The following is a 13,922-nucleotide window of genomic DNA, read 5'->3' as shown; positions in this document are numbered from 1 at the left end:
CACAGCACATACACAACAGATACACAGCACATACACAGTACATACACAGTACATACACAGCACATACACAGCAGATACACAGTACATACACAGTACATACACAGCACATACACAGCACATACACAGCACATACACAGTACATACACAGTACATACACAGTACATACACAGCACATACACAGCACATACACAGCAGATACACAGCACATACACAGCAGATACACAGTACATACACAGCACATACACAGTACATACACAGCACATACACAGCAGATACACAGCACATACACAGCAGATACACAACAAATACACAGCAGATACACAGCACATACACAGCAGATACACAACAGATACACAGCACATACACAGCAATTACACAACAGATATACAACAGATACACAGCACATACACAGCAGATACACAACAGATACACAGCAGATACACAGCACATACACAGCAGATACACAACAAATACACAGCAGATACACAACAAATACACAGCAGATACACAGCACATACACAGCAGATACACAACAGATACACAGCACATACACAGCAATTACACAACAGATATACAACAGATACACAGCACATACACAGCACATACACAGCAGATACACAACAGATACACAGCAGATACACAGCACATACACAGCAGATACACTTGATTATTGCGCTCAGACATGAATATTTGTGTACTGACCTGATGGACTGATGGACAGGCGCCTGTAGTTGTTGTCCTGGTACATGTCCGCGCACCAATGCGGGAAACAAGTCATCAAACAGGACCCGGGACAAACGAAACTACAGCTGAGAGCGATGTTTATCCAGTCTTGAAGCAAATTATGTTATTGACTCAACTCGGATCACTGGTGGATCCAGACACGCCGCCGAGCGTCTCCGTTTTTGGGCTTTGAAGAGCAAATACGCAAAAGGCACTGTCTCAACTTTGATCCGCCATTAGAGAAGCCAGACTGACAACACCTGAACTCGAACGAAAACGCGGCGTATTTGCGTTTTTCTTCATACGTACTTGCGTCCAACTTCGCCATAACGCGCGAATAGGCGTTTGCGGTTTGAACGGGCCATTACAAGCAACGAGTGGATCTATAGCTCATGGAACACGCCCAGGACAACAGCGGGTGGTCCACACCGTGGTCTGCACCACGCAGACACTAGAGCGGGCAGCGCTCTGTTGTCTGCTAATGACTCTTTTCCTGTGGTTGGACTAGTTACTATTTGATTCAATATCTGCACCAATAAGACCACTTCAATGTGAAGCGCTCACTTCTGAGAAAAGAAAACTGTGCCAAACCTGTGCCAGGACCTACCGACCTGACATTTTTTTTTCAATGTTACCGGAAACACTATTTATTTGGCCCTAAGAAATACATGACAAACTGAATGTTATACATGGTTGTAGTCACAGCAGAGACACTTGGACAGACCAATCTTCTTCACAGACAGGTCAGAGAAATCTCCTCAGTGGTTTGTAGTGTGTTCCTGTAAATTAATAAATGTAGTAAAATATTAATTTATATTTATTATGAGTACATTTATAACATCAGTATCAAGCCATTACCTCACTCCCTTTTTTGTACTGCAGTCTTGTTGAGTGCAACACGTACATCCAAGGGATTAGGTCTTCAATAAAGGATGTAACCTAGAAAGAGTTTTTAATATGGCCTTTTTGTGACTCACAAATATATATATATAATATATCATGGCTTTAGTGGTGGTCTCTGCAGGGTCCGTCCACAGCCTACAGTGTGAGAGTGAAGGCTTTGTATGCCCTCAAGTTCAACAATAGTATAAATGTGACCCTCACACTCTGACCCCTCTGCTTTGTATGCCTTAAGGGAGACTGTAGAGGGAAAGTGCTCCACTGGGAACAACTGACACAGGAAATGGACACCAGTGATCAGCTGCATGTGTAAAATACTAAGACAGCTATTTAATAAGAGTTAAGTTGTTCTAATAGATTTCAAGTAAAAGCCTATGACTGTAGGCCATATTAGAGAATTTGGATGAATTACTCTAGAACCCACCAGTTTACCGGAAATTACTGTGACTTCTGCACATTTTCAAGAGCTGCACTACTTCAGACTTTTATGACCACATGTAGGAATTAATTAAAGCTAACTAGCTAACACCTAAACAGGATTATCAATTAATTAATTATGAATGCTCAATTTGGCACAGGCTCCTTTGTTTTCTGACCATCTAAAACATGTGTGGATTATCACTATGGTAACATCTGAGTGAGATGTCACTGTGTCAGTATCAATAGAATATGAGCATCAATAGAAGACTCATGTCGTCTTCCGTCTTTGACCTGTGTCCTCATGTGTCTCTTCTGTCCTACAGTCACCTCGTCACTGTCCTCCCTGTCCTCACCGTCCATCACTTCATCCAGCAGCTCAGCCAAGGACCTGAGCTCTCCGGGCTTCCAGGGGCCGGTCAGTATGGTGTCCGTATCAGGCAGGCAGGCGCCCACTCCCTCTGCCAACCCGGCCCCTCCCTCTGTCACTGCCGTCCCGCCCATAGAGTCCGGACTAGAGTCGGAGCTGGAGAATCTGAGGCAGGCTCTAGACTCTGGACTAGACTCGAAAGAGGCCAAAGAGAAGTTCCTCCATGAGATCGTCAAAATGAGAGTGAAGCAGGAGGAGAAGCTGGGCTCGGCGCTTCAGGCCAAGCGCAGCCTGCAGCAGGTAAAGAACACACTCACAGGTACAACCTTCATTCTCTCAGCATATACGCTCTGACAAGGAAACGACAACAAAGAGAGAATGTTTATTGATAATAGTAATGATGATTGATCGATGAAGGATCGATGATAGATCGATGATGGATCGATGATGGATCGATGAGGGATCGATGAAGGATCGATGATGGATCGATGATGGATCGATAAAAGTTGGCTGGGTTGAGCCTCGGGATGGGGCCTCCGTCTCAGGTAATCAGCCCAGCCCAGCAGAACAAAGATGATTTAAAATGAACAAAGATGATCTGGGTCCCATCATAATAGCCTGGCTGAAAATAAAGATGTTAACTGAGTGGCACAGAAGAGAAGATATGCTGAATAGTTGAGGTCTCTCTGAAGAATAGCTGGTTAAAATTTAAAAGTCTGCCAACTGCTGGAGAAGGGGATTAATACCGGCGCAGTTGAGTAGAGTTTTGAAAGAGTTTAGGTCATGAATTTGGAAGATACAGAGAGCAGGTAAGTGCGATAGAGTTGACGATAATGCAGTTGGCGATAATACCAAGTCAAGTAGGTGGAGTAAAGACAATTCTTGGGTAAAATCTGGACGCATTAAAATAATTTAAATGCTGGAGTCTGCTCCTTCTGTGTGTTGACTTTAGAGGTGCAGTAAAGTTACTTATCATGGGATGAGAAGCAGATTCTTGGTCTGAAATCTTGAATCCAGAATCACTGTAGGATGATGTGAATGCCTGGTAGAGAAGACTAAGACTCTAGTGCGTATGGGAGCTGGGATGAGTTGGAAGAAGCTGAAGTGCCCTGAGCGGTCTTCGATGCATCTAAGACATGTCTCCTCTGAGAAAGAAACAGGAAACACGATCGCTGGTGCTATTAAATTGGCAACTGGAAAAAGAATGATTGAGATTGTCGAGTTATATTGATGCGCCCTGATAAAAGATGAAACGTTCATCTGCGCCTCTGGAAATTTTGACGGAAGAGGTAGAACTCAAAGACTGTGAGATAAAAAGGCTTGAAGAAAGAGCAGAGGGTCAAAAGAGATGATGTGCAGACAGCATCCCAGTGCCCAGCGACAGCTCTGGAGAGAGACAGCATCCCGGTGCCCGGGGACAGCTCTGGAGAGAGACAGCATCCCGGTGCCCGGGGACAGCTCTGGAGAGAGACAGCATCCCGGTGCCCGGGGACAGCACTGGAGAGAGACAGCATCCCGGTGCCCAGCGACAGCTCTGGAGAGAGACAGCATCCCGGTGCCCGGGGACAGCTCTGGAGAGAGACAGCATCCCGGTGCCTGGGGACAGCTCTGGAGAGAGAGGGACAGCTCTGGAGAGAGACAGCATCCCGGTGCCCGGGGACAGCTCTGGAGAGAGACAGCATCCCGGTGCCCAGCGACAGCTCTGGAGAGAGACAGCATCCCGGTGCCCGGTGCCCGGCTGAAACCCTGGTGAGGACGGGGAACAGGGCTAGAGTGGGATAAGGGATGAATGAAGAAGAGGCTGAGTGGATGAATGGGGAGGGGGTTGAGTGCACTGCGAAGAGGGGGATGAGATGAATTATGAGATAGATTAAGAACAGAGGGAGCAGGCACAGAGGGTTATACAACCCTAACCCTGGCTCCCGCCACCAGGGGGAGCTGAGAGGTCGAGCTGAGGGCCCAATGAGCGATGGTGACGTCATCAGTTGCGCAGGCTCTGGACAGGGAACCAAGAAGTGCAGAGGATGACGACAGGTGGATATTTTATCATCGTAGCATCTGAAAGAGATACCTTCTGACTTCAGAGCCCACTGCAGGCCAGCCGCGGTCGTGGGAGCCTTGGCGGGAACTGTGATGCGAGCTGAGGCACAATTGAGGAGAAGGAGAGCGCATGGGTCCCTTTGGCTATCGCGTAGTGGTCGGTGTGTGTGAGGATGCCGCGGAGGTAGAGCTCCGTGGAGGAAGCGCGTGCGGAGATTATGGTGTTCAGAGGCTATGGTATCATGCCTGCCATGTGTGCACGGCAGAGAGGGCTCCTATGTTGGCGATTCCTCTGGGGAACGTGACTACTGAGGACACAACTGACTGAAAGTTCAGACTGGGAACAGAATCAAATAGAAAATGGTTTGTGATTCTCGCTCAAACAAACATGCTCGCTGACTGATTGTCTCTGATGAGAGCAGAGACAACCAGAGATGCTGGGGAGGCTTGCATAAATAGGGCTTCTGGGTAATTAGAGGTGTGGTTTAAGAGTGGAGGCGGGTTGCAGGAGTAGGAGTAGGAGGTTGAGGCGTGGTCCACCTCCTGAACCTCAATCAATGATTAACAATAATGTCCTACATTTATTCCATTGAATCCTCTTCATTCAGAGACATTGTTTTCTCCAAATGCATGTTTCTCCCACAGAGACTGAAAGATCAGGCCTTAAATGAGCTCCTACTCCAAACTGAGCTAGTTTCTGACAGAACCAACACAAGGATTTGTTCACACAAGATTCTGAGTCCGAGAGACCTTGTGAAAAGGTTGTCTTCATTCAAATCTAGTTTACTTTTTTATTCTTTTAACCATATATGTCAACACAATTTCACCTTCACTCTGCCCATCTTTCAGATTTACATGCCAGAAATATCTGCAATGCTGGTCATTTTCTTTCTATTTTTATATGAAAACATAACAATACGAAACACTTCTTTCCTCTTTCCTACATTTAATGTAAGTTAAACTTAATTATATATTTAAGTTTAAGATTTGCTTCCTCTTCACCTTGCAGTGTCATGGGTTAAATGCCTTGTTTCAGAGTTGAAGATAGAAAGCTCTGCTTCTCAACACTTTTAGGAGGAAACAGAACTTGCATAAGATATGGTTCCAAACAAGAGCAGAGGAAGGAAGTGTGTGCTTTCCCAGGCCCGTCCTGGCACCAGCACATTTGTCCTTTGACTCATTGTTTTGGTCTAAGACTCTGAAGAGAACAGAGTGGCAGCTCCTGTAGCCCACAGAGGAGCTGACCCATCCAGAGGAGCTGACCCATCCAGAGGAGCTGACCCATCCCGAGGAGCTGACCTATCCAGAGTCGCAGGGCTCGAGTGGCTCCAGGCTATTACCAGTCCCTGGTCCGAGGAAGGCTGTGCTCCTCTGCGTCCTCCTTCACCTCTTTCAGAGTGTAGGGTGTAAATGCATTGTTGATACACAGGCTTTGTCCCAGGACCACAAAACCCGCTGACAGACAAGAATGCACCGCCCCAATTCCCAGAAGCAATTCTCATATATGGGTCAGAGGAAGAGCTGCCTCAGCCTGGCCCCATGTTCCTCCTGTTGCTCCCACTCCTCCTGCTTCCTCTGCTCCTCCTGCATCCTCCTGCTTCCTCTGCTCCTCCTGCTTCATCCGCTCCTCCTGCTTCCTCCTGCATCCTCCTGCTTCCTCTGCTCCTCCTGCTTCCTCCCGCATCCTCCTGCTTCCTCTGCTCCTCCTGCTTCCTCTGCTCCTCCTGCTTCCTCTGTTCCTTTTGCTTCCTCCAGCATCCTCCTGCTCCTCCTGCTTCCTCTGCTCCTCCAGCTTCCTCTGTTCCTTTTGTTTCTTCCAGCATCCTCCTGCTTCCTCCTGCTCCTCCTGCTTCCTCCGCCCGTTTTGCTTCTTCCTGTATCCTTCTGCTTCCTCCTGAATCCTTCTCCTCCTACTTCCTTCTGCATCCTCCTACTTCCTTCTGAATCCTCCTGCTTCCTCCTTTCCTCTTGCTTCCTCTGCTCCTGCTTTTATTTTTAATATATCTCATCAACTGCTAAGTCTGGGAGGAGGTCAAACTTTATGCCCCATGTTTGGTTTTACAGTGCCACTTTCAGCTTAAACATTTCAATTCGTTGATTTAAGATTGGTCCGCCACGTCTTCCCCTGTCTCTCTTTCTCTCTCTGTCTCTCTGTCTCTCTCTTTGCCTCTCTGTCTCGATGTGTGTTTTTTTCCTCTCTCTCTAAAATAAATAAAATATCCTTCCTCCTTGAACCAACACCTTAACGTGGTGGAGGGTTTTGCCCGAATGATCCCAGGAGCTATGCTATGAGCTATATGTCGACGGCAGGGGCCTCGGCGACCAGATCTCCGGACACAGAGACTAACTCTGGGGGCATGGAATGTCACCTCGCTGGGGGGGAAAGAGCCTGGGAGGGAGGTTGAGCGGTATCGACTAGATATAGTCGGCCTCACCTCCACGCACAGTTTGGGCTCTGGAACCATCTCCTCGAGAGGGGCTGGATGCTCCACTTCTCTGGTGTTGCCCGCGGGGAGAGGCGGGGCTGGTGTGGGCTTATAGCCCCTCAGCTCAGCCGCCACGTGTTGGAGTTCACCCCGGTAGACGAGAGGGTCGTATCCCTTCGCCTTCGGGTGGGGGACAGGTCTCTCACTGTTGTGTTGTTGTAGGACTGTCTTTGCTGACACGTCTCTGCAACATCGCGTGGTGGTCGGGGACAATGCCTCTGGACTGGCAGACCGGGGTGGTGGTCCCTCTGTTCAAGAAGGGGGACGGGAGGGTGTGTTCCAACTACAGAGGGATCACACTCCTCAGCCTCCCATAAGGTCTTTTCCAAGGTGCAGGAGGAGAATCCGACCGATAGTCGAACCTCGGATTCAGGAGGAGCAGAGTGGTTTTGGTCCCGGTCGTGGAACACTGGACCGGCTCTAGACTCTTCATCGGGGATCTGGAGAAGGCTTTCGACCGTGTCCCTTGGGGTGTCCTTTGGGGGGTGCTCCGGGAGTACGGGGTCCGGGCCCTTTGCTCAGGACTGTCCGGTCCCTGTATGACCGGAGCAGGAGCTGTGTTCATTGCCGGCAGTAAGTCAGACCTGTTCCCAGTGCATGTTGGACTCCGCCAGGGCTGCCCTTTGTCACCGGTTCTGTTCATAGATTTTATGGAAAGAATTTCTAGGCGCAGTCAGGGGTCGGAGGGTGTCCGGTTTGGGGACCACAGGATCTCACCTCTGCTGTTTGCAGATGATGTTGTCCTGATGGCTCCATCAAACCCGGACCTGCAGCTGCACTGGGACAGTTTGTCTTGCCCTCTCCAGGTGGGTGGGAAGTCCCTGACCCAAGTGGTGGAGTTCATGTGTTTCGGGGCCTTGTTCACGAGTGAGGGAAGGATGGAGCATGAGATTGACAGTTGGATTGGTGCAGCGGTGATGCAGTCGCTGCATTGACTGTTGTGGTAAAGAAGGAGCTGAGTCCAAAGACCAAGTTCTCGATTTAGCTTTGGGTAATGACCAAAAGGACAAGATCGGATACAAGCGTTCAAAATAACTTTCCTCCGCCGGGTGGCTGGGCGCTCCCTTAGAGATAGGGTGAGGAGCTCGGCCACACAGGGGGAGCTCGGAGTAGAGCCGCTGCTCCTCCACATCGAGAGGAGCCAGCTGAGGTGGCTCGGGCATCTCTGCCTGGGAACGCCCCCGGAGGAGCTGGAGGAAGTGTCTGGGGAGAAGGAAGTCTGGGTTCCCTGCTTAGACTGGTGCCCCCGTGACCCGGCCCCGGATAAAGCGGAAGAAAATGGATGGATGGATGGATGGAATATCCTTCCTCATGTTAACGAGTACAGTACTTTTTTGAGCTCTACACCTCTCCTGAATAAAAAACACACACATGGACTTGGACACATGGAAAATAAAAATTGTACATGTACCGCTCGCACCAGTCAATAAACCGCGGGTGCTCACGTTGTATTATGAGATATTTACACAGAAATATGGTTCATGGTAGTGATACAGGGTTGTCTTTTGACTGGTGGGACAGGTCGGGCCAAGAAAGTCTCATTTTGCGGCAGGTTTTAAACTGCAGACCACCGAATATCACATGTCTGCGCTCCACGTTTGTTTATGCGTTTCTCAAGATTTAGATTCACTTCCTCATTAGACTAATTTGTCCATGAATATGAGTGTAGTGATCTAAAGAGGACCTCTGAATGTTGCCATGGTGACAGGAATGCGGGAATAAGGTTGCACCATGGTACTGGAGAGAGGCAAACTTCACACTTTGAACGTTAGAAAAAACTTTTTCCATCAAGCAACTAGCTTTGGATTAAAATGAATTCACAGAGTCATTTTCTCTCCCAAAACAAAACCTAAAACACAAAAAAACTGGTTTAAGTAAATTCACAAGATTAATTTACTGTACATAATGTTGATGTGTTTTGCATGTTCATTTAACTTTTAGAGCTTGTCTTGTGAACAATATTGCCATTGTAACTATGTGGCCTAATGTTAATGCTAAACAATGGCTGCATTATCCCAGATCTTTTTCTCTGATCAGCTCTGATTCAACATGCACGCTGATGGGTTTTGGCACCATTGTTCAACCAAACCCCCACAAGGGCCAGGCAGAGAGGGACACAGTTCTATCAGGAGGTCCACCAGATAGGTTCTCATCGCTAACCTACGGAACGAAGAACATTCCAGAGGGTTGCACGGTGGCAAAGGCAGTTAGTGCTCTTGCCTCCCAAGAAGGAGATCATAATGCGTTCGATTCCCGGACCAGACCAACATCACATGATCTCTCTGGGTGAGTCAGCATGTCCTCCCCGTGTTACCGCGGGTTCTCTCCGGGTACTCCGGCTCCTCCCACCGCCCAAAGACATTCATGTGTTAGGTACATTTGGCAACTCTAAATTGGCCCTATGGACAGGTGTTGAAAATTAGCATATTCTGCTATAACACTTAAAACATTGCATCCAATGCTATGTCCATATTAAATAGACATATTAAAAGACACGCCCGCGGAAGCTAACTTTTCCCTCCCATAAATAAGAATGCTGTGCCCATTTTTAGAAATGACTAAAGCTGCATCCTGCAAACTCAAGCAGAGGATATTTTTGCAACTTTTCAAGTCAAGGACAGTCTCTTCAGAAAAAGCCTCATCTGTGAATAACAGCCCTTTATCTGAGGAACGTCTCAGAGCAGGAGAAGCAGATCAGTGAACTTGATCCTGGGCTTCTTCAGCCTGACACCATCCTGTCCGTGTGGACCGAGCAGCTTAGGATATACTCTAAGACACAACTAGAGAGATCTAGAACAATCATGTCTAGCGTCTTCATCTGTTATCCCCTCATTTGCATATTCCTTATTCATTTGACCCGTTTAACAATTTGCTCATTAAATCTTCATTAACCACATTTGGTAAAGTGTTCATTCATTTCCAGAAAAGGGCTCATTGTCACAGTTACATTCTCACAAACAGAGAACATTTTTAATACATTAATTAATTTAGATATTTTATTATAGCATTGTTAGATGCCCAATACAGGTGCCCCACAAAACTCTAATAAACTTTAACAAACTTACCCACACTCACGTCGTGTCATGTTTGATATCTCGATCCAATTCTTTCATCTATATGTCGCCCTCTCTCTTAAGCTGTAGGACATGAATAACATTACAGAAAACACGATGTGTCCCCTGGACAGTGTCCACTGTCTTCTTCTACAGTGTGTTCAAACACTTTAAACGCTTGCGCTTCCTGCTGCCCCCCAATCTATAAATTAGATGCACCGTTCTAATGACCGCAGGGTTCAAAGCGCGGGAAAAAAGGAGTGGCTTAAAATTTGAAAAGTATGGTATACATATTAAACCTTTTGTATCTTTTTTTAATTAAATTGAGCCTAAAATGGGGCCCTGAAGTAAAGTAGAATCCTCTCCACTTTTGATTGATTTGGGAAATACTTTGCAAAGCATTTTCAAAGTTTTAATCAAAAGCAAACAATCAACAGTGTCAAAGATCGATGAAAAGGGCAACAAAATAATGGGCCCAACAGTAAACCTTCCATAGAGTTATACTGGCTCTTGCCCACCAATTTTGACATTTTAACATTCTAGAACGCGAACGCAACCTATTATCAGGTTATGTTTAAATACTGGTAAATTATATCAGTACCCAATGATATTTACTATGGGAATAGCATATTTTTTTTAGGTTTAACAACAACTTTGCTGTTGGATATTTCTTGTAGAATATTTGACTCCTGCTCCAGCATATTGTAGACTGTAAACTACCATTATAAGATAAGAGAAGATAATCCTTTAATATCCACACAAGGGGAATTTTTTCTTAATAGAACTCTTATGAAAAAAAAAAAAAAAAAACCTCTTAATAACAAAACTCCTCTCCTATCTTAATATTGAATGGAGGGGGGGAAATAAAATAAAATGGATAAATAAAAATAAAAAATAAAGATAACAATCAGATAATAATAAAATAATGAAAATAGAATAAAACACAAATTGAATAAAATAAAGTAAAAATAGCTAGCACAAGACTAGGTAATACTATTAGCAGGTAAGTAAACCGTATAAAAAACAAAATAGAACACTCTTATTTACAGGTATTGCACATGGTTGATTCAGTATTGCACATGTATATGATGGTATTGCACATGGTTACATCAGTATTGCACATGTTCAGGGCTAGCAGTGTTTGTTATAAAGTCTGACAGCAGCAGGAAAGAAAGACCTGCAAAATCTCTCCTTCACACAGCGAGGGTGGATCAGTCTCTCACTGAAGCTGCTCTCCAGAGCGGACAGTGTCCTGCTGGAGGTGACACTCATGGTCCAGCATAGATGTGAGTTTAGCCAGGACCCTTCTGTCCCCCACCTCCTGCACCGAGTCCAGAGCACAGCCCAGGACGGAGCTGGACTTCTTGATGACTTTGTCCAGCCTCCTCCTATGTGCTATAATATTTCATTATGTGCTATTATATTTCCTAAACGTTGTCTATGTGTCTGAACAGGAGCTGGAGTTCTTGCGAGTGGCTAAGAAGGAGAAGCTGCGTGAGGCGACGGAGGCCAAGAGGAGCCTGAGGAAGGAGATCGAGCGCCTAAGAGCAGAGAGCGACCGCAAGATGAAGGAAGCCAACGAGGCAAGGCTGCGGCTGAAGAGAGAGCTGGACCAGGCCCGGCAGCTGCGTGTGTGCGACAAGGGCTGTGAGGCGGGACGACTGCGGGCCAAGTACTCAGCTCAGGTACAGCTGCGTGTGCGTGACAAGGGCTGTGAGGCGGGACGAGGGCTGTGAGGCGGGATGACTGTGGGTCAAGTACTCAGCTCAGGTACAGCTGTGTGAGCGTGACGAGGGCTGTGAGGCGGGACGAGGGCTGTGAGGCGGGACGAGGGCTGTGAGGCGGGATGACTGTGGGTCAAGTACTCAGCTCAGGTACAGCTGTGTGAGCGTGACGAGGGCTGTGAGGCGGGACGAGGGCTGTGAGGCGGGACGAGGGCTGTGAGGCGGGATGACTGTGGGTCAAGTACTCAGCTCAGGTACAGCTGTGTGAGCGTGACGAGGGCTGTGAGGCGGGACGACTGCGGGTCAAGTAATCAGCTCAGAGAAAATACTGCAATAAAAAATACGTTCACAAAAATAAAATGTCTTTTAGCATAAAGCGTGATAATAAGTAGTGAACTAAATGTTTTAAACTGGGAAAACATCTTTAAAGAGCACATTTTTGAGAGCCTTGTTTCATGACAGTATTGTCATAGAGGCAAACCAGGAGATGAAAGAGAATGTGTGTTTTTTAGATTTTTTTTTAGGAATGTTGGACTCACAGATCAGTCCAAACAGAGTTGTAGCTCACTCATCAGGTCACATGATGTGTCCTGCTGAGAATGAAGAGCAAGAGCACAATCGGACACATCTGGTTCACACTTTTGCTGCAAAATACAAAAGGTTTAATGATTATTCGCATGACAGATGATAAGAAACAAAATGGATATTTACATCACAGGTTTTGAAAAAGTCTGTATTGATTTCCCAATAAATCAATATCGTCATAAAAACTAGGATCTTGGTCAGAATGTGTAGTGTAGTGTTTTTCTGCTGACAAAGCATTATGACACTGCTCTTGTGGGCATTCAATGCAGAGGAGCTTTTTGTGAAGCAGTTACAATTTTTGAAAGGTCTTGAAACCATTTAATGCATTCATAAATAGATTTGTAAATGAACAAAAAAAGTATGTTTTCCCTATAAACATTTTTAAAGGCATTTCCAAGGAAAGCATTTTTTCAGGTCATTAGTTTTTTCTGGTTCAATCCCACAACTTCCGGATGTAGCTAGCTGTTAAAGGCTAAAGTGGCGACATGCGCTAACGAGCACGATCACTTCACCTCCATCTGGCGCCCTGGGGGATTGCACCGGACGCCCAGGTGTAACTTTACGGAGCGTTCGCACTGCAATGTCCAAATTCGCGCTCCCGCTTGAGTTGGACGCCTGTACATGGGAAAGCTGCATTCTTTTTTTGAGATGTTGTCGATTCTTTTACCTGCACAAAAAGCACAAATGATTGACATTCTTTTTTGTGGATTATTTTGACTTAAACAACGACTCAGCATATATTGGTGTGTAATCAAAGTCCTGTTTTGTTCCCTCAGATTGAGGACCTCCTGAAGAAGCTCCAACACGCAGAGGCCGAACGGGAACAGCTTCGCTCGGACCTTCTTCTTGAGCGAGAGGCCCGGGAGCACCTGGAGAGAGTGGTCAAGGAGCTCCAGCAACAGCTTTGCCCCAAGTCCACTAGTGAGAGCAGCTGTAAGGAGGAGGCATCAGAGGACACTCAGCTGGACGTGTAGAACATCTTTATAACTTCATCCAACCTGCACACTCCAACACGGCTCTTCCAGTGGGCACGAGCACCAAACAGAACACAAACACTCTTAAAGTCTGTCCAAGAGGTCTGCAAATGTTCCACAAAGTTCTTATTTTTTACTCATTCTGCAAGTTCTTTACTGTGACGACGGAGACGATTGAGACATTATAAGCCATTATAAGCCATTTGAATATCAACAGTTGATATTGCCTAAGGAGCAGCACATGTTTGGGCCCCTGGACATTGGTCTCATCCATGTTGTCGACAGCACTTGAGAAGAACGGTGCCAAGCTGGACCAGGCTGTGTCCACTCTGCACAGACCCCTGCATTGGTCCTCAGTGGCTACTACCACATTTTCAGTTAAATTATTGTAAATAGTTTTTTTTACTTAAAAACTGAATAGCACTTTGACTCATTGAAAACACGACACCGTTCTCATGTTGTCGGCATGTTCTGGGCACAGCGCTGTCATCCATACAAACCTATAACCTTTGGTTACTGCAGACTTGTAAATAAGAGGAAAGCCAGCGCTCTCCTGTGGGACAGTGCATGGTGCTCTGGATAGCCCTGTGGTCACAGGCGCTTTGGATAGCCCTGTGGGCACAGGCATCTCACGTACTCCTCATCAACGC

The 13,922-nt window shown here is 46.5% G+C and overlaps 1 protein-coding gene across 1 annotated transcript in view; it reads left to right on the top strand.

Annotated features, from left to right (window-relative positions):
• Positions 1–13,434, top strand: part of skia (v-ski avian sarcoma viral oncogene homolog a) — a 109,897-nt gene extending 96,463 nt beyond the window's left edge. Inside the window, exons 5-7 of the mRNA XM_072449340.1 lie at positions 2,367–2,710; positions 11,444–11,674; positions 13,075–13,434. Of these exons, the coding sequence (XP_072305441.1) occupies positions 2,367–2,710; positions 11,444–11,674; positions 13,075–13,272 (773 nt within the window). The 3' untranslated portion in view covers positions 13,273–13,434. The remainder of the gene's footprint in view (positions 1–2,366; positions 2,711–11,443; positions 11,675–13,074) is intronic.
• The last annotated feature ends 488 nt before the right edge of the window (positions 13,435–13,922 follow it).

The sequence above is a fragment of the Eucyclogobius newberryi genome, unplaced genomic scaffold (genome assembly GCF_026437365.1).
Source record: "Eucyclogobius newberryi isolate DKJ021-1_F unplaced genomic scaffold, fEucNew1.0.hap1 SCAF_17, whole genome shotgun sequence".
In the NCBI taxonomy this organism is placed as follows: domain Eukaryota; kingdom Metazoa; phylum Chordata; class Actinopteri; order Gobiiformes; family Gobiidae; genus Eucyclogobius; species Eucyclogobius newberryi.
Note: the sequence above shows the minus strand (reverse complement) of the source record. Positions and strands in the feature narration are given on the sequence as shown.